The sequence below is a fragment of the Seriola dumerili genome, unplaced genomic scaffold, assembly GCF_002260705.1.
Source record: "Seriola dumerili isolate Sdu_G_001 unplaced genomic scaffold, Sdu_1.0 BDQW01000111.1, whole genome shotgun sequence".
NCBI classification, from domain to species: domain Eukaryota; kingdom Metazoa; phylum Chordata; class Actinopteri; order Carangiformes; family Carangidae; genus Seriola; species Seriola dumerili.
Window position 1 is genome coordinate 378,993 of NW_019174366.1, and position 14,334 is coordinate 393,326.

A 14,334-nucleotide genomic window follows, 5' to 3' on the forward strand; every position below is an offset into this window, starting at 1 on the left:
AATTAAGACATACATTGTAGCAATGAAACTCCTGGTCTATACTATACTACTGCTACTACTACTTTATATGAAGCTGATCAATTTACAAACTCTGCTAGGTATTAGTTAGCTAGCTAGTAGCTAGCATCTAACAACTTTAACTGCTTTGGTTCACTGTCACTGCAGCTATTTTAAGTAAAAAAGCTGTGATTAACTCAAAGCAGAGTGATAAACACTATATATAGGCTTGGGCCAATACTTTATAATATTGAAGATGTTTCCTGCCATATCTTATATTTTTCATGATATCAAGTAAAAAAAATTTCTGCAGTTTTACAGTTTTTCACAGTCTGTCCTGCTGTAGAGTCCAACCGTCATTTCACTGCTTTGCTTACTGTACATTTTACATTGGCATGTGACAAACAGCTGTTTAATGGCAGCATCACTTACCTGAAACATAAAATACAATGATATAATATATAATAACAATAACTTTCATTTATAGCATATACATATATATATATATATATATATATATAAACACATATGTAAAAGGATCTGGGAGTAAGTGAAGAGAGGCAGTATGAATGTAAAAAGAATAATTAAGCAATATCACAAGAGAGAGTGATGTTGTACTGAATTGCACAGCTGTGATTTGGTCGTACAAGGGCCTGCAGCCTCATACCATATTAGTTAACAATAATAAGCAACAACAGATTAGGATTTGTTCATCATTTATTTGGCTACACCAACACATATAGTTCTGAAACTGGACTGGTACTGTTGGTACTGGAAATATATTAATCTTTGCAAAGTTTGTTACATTCTAAGATAGATATCGACAGTTAATGTAACACTAATTAACAGTTAATAGAGCACCTGTAGAGTGGAGTGATACATGTATTTAAAAGTCCCAGTGCTGTTGTACAGCACTCATGGAATGTATGATTGTACCTGTACAAACATGAATCTAAATGAATGCTAATGTTGCTCTTTGTCTGCTAGATGTATAAATAACCATGTCAAACTTTAAGGTCCATGTTTTGTTTACAGCTTGTTATGCTGTCTTTAACTTGGAAAAAAAATAGCTGTCAGTGCTCTACTAATATTCTGCTGAATAACTGAACAACACACTGTTTCTCATCTATCTCATTGGGCTGTGATTCAGATGCTAACTAAAGTAAACCCACCTACAGACACACACACACACACACACACACACACACACACACACACACACACACACACACACACACACACACACACACAAATCCTACAAAATAAGAGCTGAGTTAATATGTGCATCGGCGTAATATCTGCATCTCCCTTCGCTTTACCAGTAAATTCTATTTCTCCATCCATCTCTATTGCTTTCCCTCTGCAGCTCATTCCAGCCTCTTGAATTCCATCTCAGCTATTGTGTGGGCCACGCTGAAAGGACTGAATAGTGCTGCATGAGTAACATATTATAAATAGGCAGCAGAGAATATTGTCTGCCATCCAGCCTGATGAATTTTGAGTCATTATATTGAACTGGCCTTTTCTCAGCAATGTACATGTGGCACAAAGCTGTTGCTTCTAATCACACAGTCACACATTCACCTACGCTAAATTGATTTGCCCTGCTAACAATAGGAAAGCAGCAACAAGAGGAGGGCAGGATATACAGCACCAATGCAAATACTATTATCAGCACTAATACAGCTCAGTGATGGAGTGTTATATAAAAATGCTTAAAGTCTTGTTATGAGGTTAAATTGGGTGTTTTTGGCTGGACTGCAAGAGCAGGACCAGCCCTATAATCCGGAATGTTACTGACTGACTGATTCAGATCTGGACAGTGTATGGATGATAACCAGGGGCTTAGGCCTACACTTCTTGTTATGGGTAATCTAACAAGCCACTCTGGTTTCCTGGCTGCTCGGGAATTGCAGGAAAGAGGAGGAGCACTTCCAATACACTGAGCCTTGCCTCCATTACAGCAAATAAACTACTTTCATTCCATGTATCATTATTACTAAAAGAGGCGGATGAATAACTAAACATAGGACACACAGAGCAGAGAGAGCAGGACAGAGGGAGGGAGAGTGAGAAGCCATTGTTAAACTAAAGAAGCTAGCAGATCTGAATAGCATGTAAACAACAGAAACACCAGTAATAACGCTAGAGGGCTTTTAATTTGAAATGATTACAGGAAGTGTTGAGTGTGTTTTAACACGTTATGTAGTAACTTTCACACAATAGACAGGAACAACTGAAAACGAAGCTTTGTACTCAAACTATGAATAATTCTACATATCAAACTGAGGGAGTTAGACATAAAGACCTGCCTCTAATAAATGGAGGTTGTGAACTGTGTGAGAGACAAAAAATAAATATGTTGTCTCTTTCTGAGTGATCAATTTACAGTAGATACAGCTCTAATCACAGCTCTGTCTTTGTCTTTAATTGTGTTTTAGGATTTTGTCAGACATCACAGTTCTAAAATCAGGATAATTATAATGATAACTTTATTTATATAGCACCTTTTAAAAACAAACACATTTACAAAGTGCTTTGACAACAAAGCAAAAGCTATAACAGGCCAGAAGTTCAGGAGACAACATAACAAAAATATAACAGAAAGGCAGACAGTGAGGCCAGAGAAAAACTAAATAAACAATATAAATTAAAACTGGAGAGAGTAGATGCAGTAAAAGAAAATGGAGGATCTGGGAACGCGAGCTGGCTCATATGGGGTTAACATTTCGGTTGTGTAGCTCAGGGGCTTTAGAAGTGATCAGTAAAATCCTAATCAATTCTAACACAGACAGAGAGCTAATGAGCAGAAGCTTCTTCCCACAGCTGAAATGCAAAAGAAGGAGCTTCAGCCTCTTTTTACCTGATCAGAGTCTCTGGTCCCAGATCAGTGTCAGTAACTCAGCCTCTTCACCACTGACTTCACTCCCACCCACTCCCAAACTGCCATGACTCACAAAGCTCCTGAGAAAGTGACACATTTCTCCAACATTAATGTAAACGGTTATGAAAATGAGTATGAAATCAGACCAAATGTGTTTTGGTAAAAGCAGCTCAATAAAACATCGTTACAAGCTGTAAAAGCCGCTCTGTAATTGCAGTGATTTAGAACAGGATACTGATGCTGCTTGGCCCGTCTCCTCAGGCAGCCAGGTTGTTCCAAAGCCCAAGGGCACTGGCAAAAGTCCGAGCAATGTCTGTCAATGTGTGTGTGTGTGTGTGTGTGTGTGTGTGTGTGTGTGTGCACGTTATCTTTAACACAGTATGTGATCATTCTGCTTGTGTTCCCACAGGTGTGCAGAGACCGCCGATGCCAAAATGCCTCTTTCACTGAGCTGGAGACTTGCATCGCACGCTGTCACGACAACGGGGTACGCACACACACACACACACACACACACACACGCATCCATAGTCATGCAACAGACTCAACTCACTTAGCTGCTGGGCACGGCTCCCTAATCTTATTGTCACACTGTGTCCTTGGGCAAAGGCAGTGCTTTGCAGTGCTGTCACCAGGTCTGTCGTAAAAGGCAGGGAAATAGATGGCTGGAATACAACAGCAACTGAAGTGATGAACTATTTATTGGAGCAGTACAATCAAGCCTGAGGCAGATAAGGAAGAATCCTACATAGTTTATGAATCAGTAACCAAGCTCTGGAGTGAAGTGTTTGGGGCTTAAACACTTGTTCCTTGAAGAGGAGATGAGGATGAAGACGGTGGTTATTTATCAGCCACCTCTGACTTTGACCTCTGAAACTGAGACAGTGTGTATAGATCAGGTGTTGATCCTGTAATGATCTTTTGAAGGAAATTCATCAAAAACAACCTGAAACCTAAATATAATAATGTCAATGATTTACCACCAGAATATGAGATGTTATCAGATCTTAAAACAGTTAGAAGCAAGAACTTGCAGGATGAGCAGGTGAAGAACATGAAAGGATGATTGTATGAGTGGATGCCTAAAATATCAAGTGCACATACCACTGACACCAAATGAAATTCAGATATTGATACGGTCACTGCTGGGAAATTATATGTCTAAACTATATATGATCCCTCACTGGCTTCCCAACCACACAGTTAACTGTGCTCTTGAAGCTCAGGAATGAGTCTGGGACTTACAGGGAACAGAAAAGCAGATCTTTGAGTTAGTGGATGGGAATTTAGAGCTCCATATTTTCCTCTTCTCCTGTGTTTTATTTGAAGTGTTGATCCGTAAGAAGATATATTTGTGGTTTTAAGAACCAAAAACCATCTCAGTTTAGTTTTACATCTCCTCTCTCAGGCTTCTCTCTGGACCTGTAGTAACAACAGGTTGTTGAGCCAAACAGAATAGAGGCTTATAGCCTCCTCACTTCTGATTGGCTTTTTGGTTTTTGGTTCTTAAAAACACAAATTTATCTTCTTATTGTATGAGTGGATACACTGACTGTTTTCTGAGTGATCCAATAAAAATATAGCATCCTTCATTTCAGGTAAACACTCAAAGAAACCAAATCCTGCAGGGTTGGATGGTGGGTCCAGATGGGTGGGGCTTGATGACTGCTTTGTTATGACATCACAAAGTTCCAGAGGTCCTGACAGCCGGTTTTAAGGCTCAGTTTCTGAATACAAGCTGTGTGCATTTCTCTGTGGACTGAGCACTTTGATACTTTCACAGTATTAATATAGAACCTAGACCTGCTTTATAATCAAACAACACATGGACATCTACCTTTATACTATATGGACCTTTAAAACTGTGGGACCTTTTTTAAATCCTAACAGCTCAGACAGTAGAGTTTATATGTATTTAACAATGCTCAATCTGAACCTGTTACCAGAAACCTAAATTTTTGTGCACAAGCCTGAAAACAATGTATCCAAAAGCTTGGGTGTATTTTGTTCATTGTGGTGACAGAAAATAAAAAGCTGTCATGAGTTGTGTGTTGGTTGAAGAGATATTAAGTTATATATTGAATCTGATACTGCAGACATAAAATATAGAGTTACACCTGAAACAACAGTTTAGGCCACATTGAAAAGGCAGACCAGAGAATTGATTTATATCCTGATTTGCACCAGAATACAGCATTGTAATGCAGTATGGCAGCTGTCATCACCGTTCCACCACTATGGCTTTTTAATAGGTGAGGGGTTTCAGACCATAGTTGCTGACAGCTGATATTTTGTCTGCAGTGTAATATTTGTAAAGCCACAGGAAAAGGAAACCTGCATTCTTTCTTTTTTGGAATTGAACAGTTGACAGTTTTCTCCTCAGAGCGGCAGGGTTTTTCTTTCACATGCGAGTCATGTTGAGTCTTGTTGTATCACAGCTTTACTGCAAACTGCAAACCTTAAGTTATCAGTTTATTAGTTTGGCAGCTGGGTAAAATGAAATTGAACTGTCATAAGAGGAAAATATAACTTTAAGTCCAGCAGACATAAGAAAAGTTGTCTCTTTTTGCAGTCAGAAATAAGTGGGGAGGCTGGTGTACTGTATGTATTTGGTTGACAGCTGAGTTAACAACCCAGCACAAGACAGTATGTTGTTAGTAGTGGTGTTGAAGAGTACAGATGAAACCATTTAGCATCTAAACTAACTGTAGGTAAGTTTTGAAGCTATAGCTGATTGTCTAATTAGCCATGTAGCCTGCAAACTGATGTTAGCAGTGCAGACACAGTGCAGGACAAGACATGTGTCCATGTCTGTAGCAGGAGAAAGAGACATTAGCCAGGGTTTTTCAGAGTTTGTGTCTCCTTTTGTGTGAGGCAGCTGTCATGGTGTTACTCAGCATCACAGAGAAAGTCTGATTGAAACACAACGCGCAGAAACAGGAGCTGTCATCAAACCAAAGATTATAAAATATATATTTCTTCCTTTTGTGTGCTGATTTTTGGCTCAATTGAGAGCACAGAGCGGATCATTTAAAAAGCAAACATATACCAGCAGCAGCCGCAGCAGTACAACTGGCTGGGGGTGTGGTCAACACAAATGAATAAACTCCTGTCACATGATGTACATGCCAGTTAAGCAGTACATGTCTACTGTTTTACTTTAATAAATTCAACAATGTAATCTGTTTTCATCACTTTGTTAATACAACACGTCCTGTCCAGACCAACAGTGTACTGCAGTAACTTTAACAGGGTGATCAGGAGCATATCAATGTGAGGCTTCTTATCAAAACATGATCAATTATACAACATCAAACAGAGGGAATGAATTAAAAACAAAGACCTTTGTCTGTTCTAACATAAGCTGCTAATGTTAGCATGAATGCTGACTGGCTTAATACCTAGAGTAGCAGCGTAGCACTACTTCCAAAGTCAAATGTTAGCATGTGAATGAAGTTTGCTGTTCGACTTTTTAGTGCGACAAGGACGTAAGCCCAACGCCAGTTTCATACGTACAGAACGATACAAGTCTAACCCCTCATTGGCGTGGCGTAGTTTGCGTTATGAACTGCCCTGCAGCTTCTTTTGACCCTGACCATTTGAAGCAAACCTCACCTCAACTGAAATTTCACACCTTAGAAGACTGAAGCTGGGGGCGCTCCCGTGGCTTAAATTGTAGAGCACGTACCACTTAGGCTCTGTCCTTACCGCAGAGGCCATGGGTTTGAGTCCGACCCATGTCCCTTTGCTGCATGTCATCCCCTCTCTCTTTTCCCAACTTTCCTGTGTCTCTCTCACTGTCCCTATTTGAATGAAGGCAAAAACTGCCCCCCCAAAAAAAAGAATGAGTCTGTTTACCCCATCTACTGCAGAAGGAATAGGCGTACTGCTCGTCAGGCTTTGCTATTTGATTAGGATTTGAAATATGAGCGAGAAGAAAAACACCAGACACATCCTCGCCTCCTTTAATCCCCCTCTACTTCTCTCCTCGCTTTGTTGTTTTATGCTGTTTGTCCCTTTTGTGTTCCCTCCTCTCAGTGTAACAGTAGATGGATAATGGAAATGGCTTTGAGTCAGGATTATTCTAAATAGACAGTTTTCCCTTCCTTCCAGCTCTTCCTGTGTTAGGATGCTTTTTTTTTTTATTTAGCTTCATCATTTGATTCATTCATCCAGTGATCCTCAGGCTTTTGGAGAACATGGATGTTCATGCAAATAAAGGAATAATAAGCAGAAGAAGTATCACTCACTTCTCTGTCTTCAGCTTTTAAAAAACTTATATAGAACAGAAAAAAGCTTAAAACACATTACAGGCCCTGGAGACTTAGCAGGGTGAAGAATATGTTATATATCAATGATGGTGTGTTTAAATCCAGGTCATGGCATTTTCAATTCACACAGCTTTTCCCTTCTCATCTTTATATGATGTAGAAATATCTTTTAAACATGCTTTTCACAAAGAAACAACACTAGGCCTCCTGAATCTTCCATAAATGAGCAATAAGAATTGGCAAACATCTGAGCGCCCTTCATGTCGACCGAGTGCTAATGGGGTAAACAGGCATGTTAATCACCAATAGGATAATTACATTTCAATATAATTGGAGCATGGCAGTATTTTCTCCTCCATTTAGAGGTGGTGAACTACACAAGATGTCTGCAGATATTAAGTTTTAAATGCTAATCTCTAGATGAAAGTTATTTTTTCATAACTTTAAGACAAGTCAATTATAAACTTTTGGAGGTATTTAACTGACAAATGTAGTGGAGAAAAAGAAGGTTTTTCCAGTTCAGGTCACATTCTGACTCTCAAACTGAGTCTCAGAGGTTGTTATTCAGAAGTATGTTTGGGTGAAATGGCTTACAGTCGTTTTTATTCTGAGTCACTGTATAAAAATGAACCTTATGTCTCACTCAAAAAAAAAAAAAGGAAAAGCCCTCACAATTGTGAAGGTTTTCCTTTTTTTTTTTGAAAAGTCATGTTCTGTACATCGCGACTGGGTCTAAATACAACAGCATGCCATGGAGAAGCAGCCAGTCAGTGAATCAGGGTGGTAATGAATTCAGAGCGCATTGTTATAAAGGTTCAGAATAAAACATGGCAACATAGTTGCCAGTGGCAATCCTAGAGTCTTTGGGGGTCCCAGGCAAAGAAGTCCATCGAAGTCTAGAAACCCCAACCCCTCCTCCCCCACCCCTACATGCAGACTATTGGCTGATGCTGCAATCTACAGATGTCACCTTAAAGCCTCACATGCAAATAATTGTTAAAATGCTACAATTTACAGAGGTCCCCTCAATGCCTCACATGCAGATAATTGGTAGATGCTACAATCTACAGATGTCAATTCAATGCCTCACATGCTAATAATCAGTAGATGCTACAATTTATAGATGTCCCCTCAGCATCTCACCCTGAAACCCTCACAGATGGTCCAGAATGCAGCAGCATGTCTGGTCTTCAATCAGCCTAAAAGGTCACATGTCACTCTGCTGCTCATCGACCTCCCCTGTATACCCATGACCTCCTGAATCAGATTCAGTCATTAATGCTGCCTTCAGAGTGACTTCAGCCTTGTCCTCCAAGGAATGTGGACTGTCATCACCATCCATTCACACAAGAGAGTCTCTGTCTGATTGTTCTGGTCTGTGTTTCTATCAGAGAAGGGGCGTCCCTCTCTATCTTCAAGAATCTGTTGAAGACTCTTCTCTTCAGAGAGCACCTCCTCTCCTAACACCTCTAACACCCTAACATGTCTAACTAGCTCTTACTATGAACTTCACCTGCACTTCTTTACTTTATCTCACTCACTTATTAAATAGATGTACTTAGTCCTTACACCAAGGTGCAGCTTTGGTGATGTCCCTCACTGGTAAGTCTCTTGTCTGATGAATGGATGTAAATGTAAATGTCTGATGCTGTTGGATCATTTTAGCTGAACTTTTCTTTAATGATGCTGTGTGTTGTTGTTCATGTCAATTTATCCGTCATGCAGACCAGTACCTGATTAACCTGTTAGGTCCCAGGGCAGGACTCAGTATTTAATAATACAGTCAATTGTAAAAACACAGACACTGCATTTGGTTTCTTTTAATTTGTTTTTTCAATTTGATTACAAACAAATGTACTATGGTATAACATGTGAACACATAATATTAACTGAATTAAGAAAGGTGCAAGACTAAGTATAACACAGATATATAGGAGTCATCTTACTTTCACTAATAGCATTTCAGTTTATGTTCTTCTTTAGTGGTGCATAAGACTTTAGAGACCTGGGGCCTCTGATGGTTCAGGGCCTGGAGGCAGTTTACTCAGAAATTATGGTTACAATCAAAGTTCCATTATACACAGATAATGGAAACGGCATTTCAAATATAAGATATCAGTGCTTGTAGTCTGTGTTTATAAGGTGAACATGTAAAGATAGGGGAGGCACAGGCAGTGTCAGTGTGTAGCAAACAACACATCAGTGCTTCTGATTTCACTGGTCCACCTGCAGGTACATCCACACAAGACCATACTGAGACCCAACAGAAAACCACATATACAACTGTCTTGTTTGTGTGTGTGCGCAGGTGTGTAACAGTAACGGGAACTGCCACTGTAATCGAGGCTGGGCTCCACCCTTCTGTGAAAAGCCAGGACTTGGCGGCAGTGTGGACAGTGGACCTATCCAGTATGACAGTGAGTGTACACACACACACACATTTATAACAGAAAATTTAACTTACAAACTGGAGGTGTGGAGGTTGGTAAGCCTCTGAGTGACTGAGTCCGCAAAATGTATGAAAGTGAAAAATAAAATAGGTGGGTATTGTACTGTTATCTTCATCTGTTGAGTTAATATACCTGGTATTAGTCTGCCGAACATCTGTAGAAGGTCTGTTAAATATATGTAGGTCTGTAGGACATCTGTAGAACATTTGTAGAACATCTGTAGAAGGTCTGTAAAATATATGTAGGTCTGTAGGACATCTGTAGAACATTTGTAGAACATCTGCAGAAGGTCTGTAAACTATGTGTAGGTCTGTAGGACATCTGTAGAACGTCTGTAGACCATCTATAGAAGGTCTGTAGAACATCTGTAGAAGATCTGTAAAATAAATGTAGGTCTGTAGGACATATGTAGAAGGTCTGTAGAACATCTGTAGACAGTGTGTAGAATATCTGTAGAACATCGATAGGTCTGTAGAATATCTGTAGAAGGTCTGTAGAACATCTATAGAAGGTCTGTAGAACATCCATGGAAGGTCTGTTGACGGTCTGTAGAATATCTGTAGAAGTGACCATCAGTGAGACATTAACAGGTCAGACACATCTGCACTGACAGTGATTAGAAACCTGACACAACATAAGCATGTACACACATACATGAATAACATTGTTACCCATGTAAACATACCACATATCTAGCAAAATATGACTCAGTGCAGGGATAACAGTGTACATGTAACCGTGTGTGTGTATGTGTGTCCACAGGTCAGGTGGGGCTGGTGGTGGGGCTGCTGTTTGCCTTCCTGGTGGTCCTGCCTGCAGTGCTGCTGCTTTTCTACTGCTACAGGATAAAGACGTCCTATTACCACAAGTGGCTTTCACAAAGAGAGAAGAACAAGACCAACAAGTACTGTCTATCTGTCTGTCTCCCCCAAGCAATATTTCTTTTATTTTGTCCATGATACACTGTTGTCTCACCAGCACTTGTTACTGAGCAGAAAACTGAAAGTCAGACAGAGAAGTAAATGACAAAACCTGAACCTGACTGAAGCCTGAAGTAATACAGAACAAAACAAATCGGACAGTAATACAATACACAAACAATTAGATGATTAATTGAGTTATCAATCGAAAGGAGGTGAAGCTGCTCTTTGATAACCAGTTAATAGTTCAACTCATTTTCACTGATTCCCAGTTCTCATATGTGAAGATTTGCTTCTTTTTTGTCATAAACAATGTTTAATCAAGTTTTACAGATCAAAATATTGATCAGCCTTTCTCAAAGTGTGGTCTGTAAGTGACCCCTGGTGGTCCGCGAGGAAATTTGTTAAAATCTCATGCTTTAAATTTAGTGTTTCTCAAGCTGTCAAACTGAGTGACCACAAAGCCTGTTAGAGAGTAGTATATATGTTTTGTTTTCATTATTTAAATAAGTTGTTTTACAGTGTAGTTGGACTTCACTGTAACCGACTGGTTTGTGACAGTTTCCAATTTATGTTTTATGATTTACGTCAAAAGTGCAGCATGACATTTGAAAGGAAATATGGATGAAGCTAACAGTTAGCCTGCCTGCTGGGATTGTGCAAAATTTTGCCAGTTATCAGCAGATGAACTATCAAACACTGACAATGGACAAGGTCATGGAGCAGAGGATTAAGACCAGGGCCTGTATTCACAAAGCATCTTAAGGCTAAAAATAGCTCCTAACTTGCTGATTTAGGATTTTAGGACTCCTAATTTTTTTTCCTAAGAGTAATTCACAAAGCCACTTAGCGCTTAATGTAGCACCTGAGTCTGGGAGAAGTTAGAAGTAGTGGAGAGGACTCTTAACTCACTAAGACGAAATCACAAAGAATCGTAAAAGGGCTGCTGTCATTCCACCTCACAGTGTTTTGGAAACCTTAAACGATGCTGAATTACTTAAAATGTACAACTCAATAACTAGGGAATAATGATCGTTGTTGAGTATGTGAAGGTGCAATAACATCTCCCAGGAACTGAAACAACCCAATCAGTGCGGAAATTAAGTGTATGGCAACGCTGCGTTACTTGGCAACAGAGAAAAGCCGATATATTCACCAAACAATAAATTCTCTCTTACCCGACATCATGGGACAATTCATACGATTTCTTTTAGATGTTCAACAACTACATAGGAATAAAGCAGCTTCATGGTCGTTCTACTCAGTGTAGTCAGTGCCATAGATGGAACACATGTAAAAATTATTGCACCATCACAAGACAGGGAGGTATTTGTAAACAGGAAAACAAAATCACACCATCCACACACAGGTTGTATTGGATGCTGCCTGTACAGTTTTAGACATTGTTGTACAGTGTTCAGGATCTACACGCGATTCATGGATCTTAATGGAGAGTGACCTGAGGCAGCTGTTTGAAAGGATCATATTCCGGCTGGATGTCACTTGGTGGGGGACAGTGGAAATCTTCTCACACCTCAACCCACAGCTGTGATCACAGCTACATTACAACAGGTACAGCTACAACAGACTGTGGCTAATAGGCTGCCTGTTAGATTAGGTTAGGTAGTCTAGGAAGAGGCTAGTTTTTTTTTTTTTAATTTATTTATTTTTTCCATTGAGAGAATTAAATGTACGTTTTCATTGTAAAATTAAATTTTCTCAGGTCGACACAAACCTTATCATACAGATGCGTTTTGGAGATTGCACTACATCTGTAAATAGCACCTAATCCGTATTATTCATTTTTAAATTTTTTTTTTTTATTATTACTGCGGGATGTTGCGCATGCATTTTCACCAGCACATCGAGCTCGTCCATGAGAATTGATGTCAGCCATAGTAACGGAGTCACACTCTCGCTTTTCCTTACCAGAAGTTGGTCTCAGCAGCTTTGTGAATAGGACTTCAGAGAAAACTTTTAATTAGTTAACAGAAAATCAGATGAAACCTCCGACATAACAGACACAAGAGGCAAGTGTTAAGTGTTAAGTTTTACTAGTGATGCCGCCACCACGACTGAGACTTATGATGCATTTGATGACATCTGACCACCATTCTTCTGAGTGTGATAATATTGATGCTAAGTAAATTGCACCACATGTTGCCATGCAGTGTGTGAGGCACAGGGGTCGTTCATAATTAAAACACTATTCTGAGCCTAGGTGGCACAATAGCCTAGTGGTTAGGACGCTCACCATAGGCACCAATTTAGAAGTGAATACGTCGTTCAGCCCTGGTTAGTCGGGCATTGTACAGCATGCCATTCACCAATTCTCTATCGTCGTGTTTCCTGTCTCTTTTCACTGTCCTATAAAAAAACCTGTCCCAGGTGGCATTCTTCTGCGCAAAGCTTGCTACAATAGTAGCACTGTTGCTTTTGGAGATGTTTGATGAGTTACGTGGTCCATGAGTTTTATTTTCATGGTTAAGTGGTCCTTGGTCTGAAAAGTTTGAGAAACACTGATTTAGAAAAGATTGGGTGACTTGTCCCCCCCAACAGGTCCAAGAAACCAAATAAAAAAAAAAAATCAAAACTAAATATTTGATTTATTCATTTATGTGCACGAGTTTCAGCTCAAGTCTCTGCTGTACACACACACACACACACACACACACACACACACACACACACACACACACACACGTACACACACACACACACCAACACACTGAGGAAAGCAGAGGCTGGCTGACATCTCGTTAAGTTAAGTGCAATAAAAGCTTAATTCCAACAAGTGTTATAGATCCCTGTAAAACATAAGATGGACACATATCCAAACCTCTGAAAGTTGTTTAAACACACACAGTCTGGCGACAGTGGAGAGGATGGTAGCAGGTGATGACAGGAAGGCTCGTCCTGAGAACACTAGCAGCAAAAAAGATTTTTGGTTCTTAAAACCACAAATATCTATACATATATACAAAAATCTTCTTATGGATCAACACTTAAAACACAGTGTAGTATGAAAGTATGAAATATGGAGCTTTAATGCTAAGCTAGGCTAATCATGTTGTGATGTCAGTTGCATACTCAACCCACAGACATGAGACTGAGGAAGCATCACCAGGAAAAGAATAAATGTCAGTTTCACTTACATCTTTTCTCAGTTACAAGGAAATGATATGTATACCACAGTGTTGAGGGACTAGTCCAATTCAATTTTATTTGTATGGGGCTCTTCAGAGTGAGGTCAAGACCTGACAGTATTATATAAAGAAACCCAGCAGCTCACACTGAAAAAACTGACTCGTTCGAAAGCCTTATCCTCTGGTTCCTCCTTCACCTCCTCATTTCCTCTCACATCGGGCTGGATGAGAAACTTCATGTTGACTTCTCTTCCCTCTCTTTTTCCAACTTGGGCCAAAAAAATCAATGTCAGATGGAGAGGAGTGATGAAGCAGGACAGCTTTCAGGTGCTTTATTTTCTGTCTGTCCTCGTCTCTCTGCTCAGGACAGAGGCATCGGTGGAGAAAGGGAAGAACGGCCATCTGAATCCTGCCTTTCACCTGAAGGTGGTCGGACCCATCAACAAAGCCAGCAGCCACAAGGGGGTGAGTGGGAAGTGTGTGTGGTACAGAAAGGAAGGAAGGAAGGGAGGAAATGAGCAGGGTGGTGACTGTTTCTCCTGCTTTGTTTTAGAGAATAATGGATCATCCATGAGGTTGACTTTCATATTAAATGACCTAATTTTACTGCAGCTTGTTATATTGTGTGACCACTTAGAGTTGGCCTCCTCTCACATCCATGACACT

General features: G+C 39.9%; 1 protein-coding gene across 3 annotated transcripts in view; it reads left to right on the forward strand.

Moving 5' to 3' along the window:
* The window catches only part of LOC111223613 (disintegrin and metalloproteinase domain-containing protein 19-like), a 269,806-nt gene that overhangs the window by 246,110 nt on the left and 9,362 nt on the right, over nucleotides 1–14,334 (forward strand). For all 3 annotated transcript variants that reach the window (XM_022747830.1, XM_022747833.1, XM_022747831.1), the window contains exons 17-20: nucleotides 3,291–3,368; nucleotides 9,461–9,569; nucleotides 10,365–10,506; nucleotides 14,034–14,133. In XM_022747830.1, coding sequence (XP_022603551.1) covers nucleotides 3,291–3,368; nucleotides 9,461–9,569; nucleotides 10,365–10,506; nucleotides 14,034–14,133 — 429 coding nt within the window. The remainder of the gene's footprint in view (nucleotides 1–3,290; nucleotides 3,369–9,460; nucleotides 9,570–10,364; nucleotides 10,507–14,033; nucleotides 14,134–14,334) is intronic.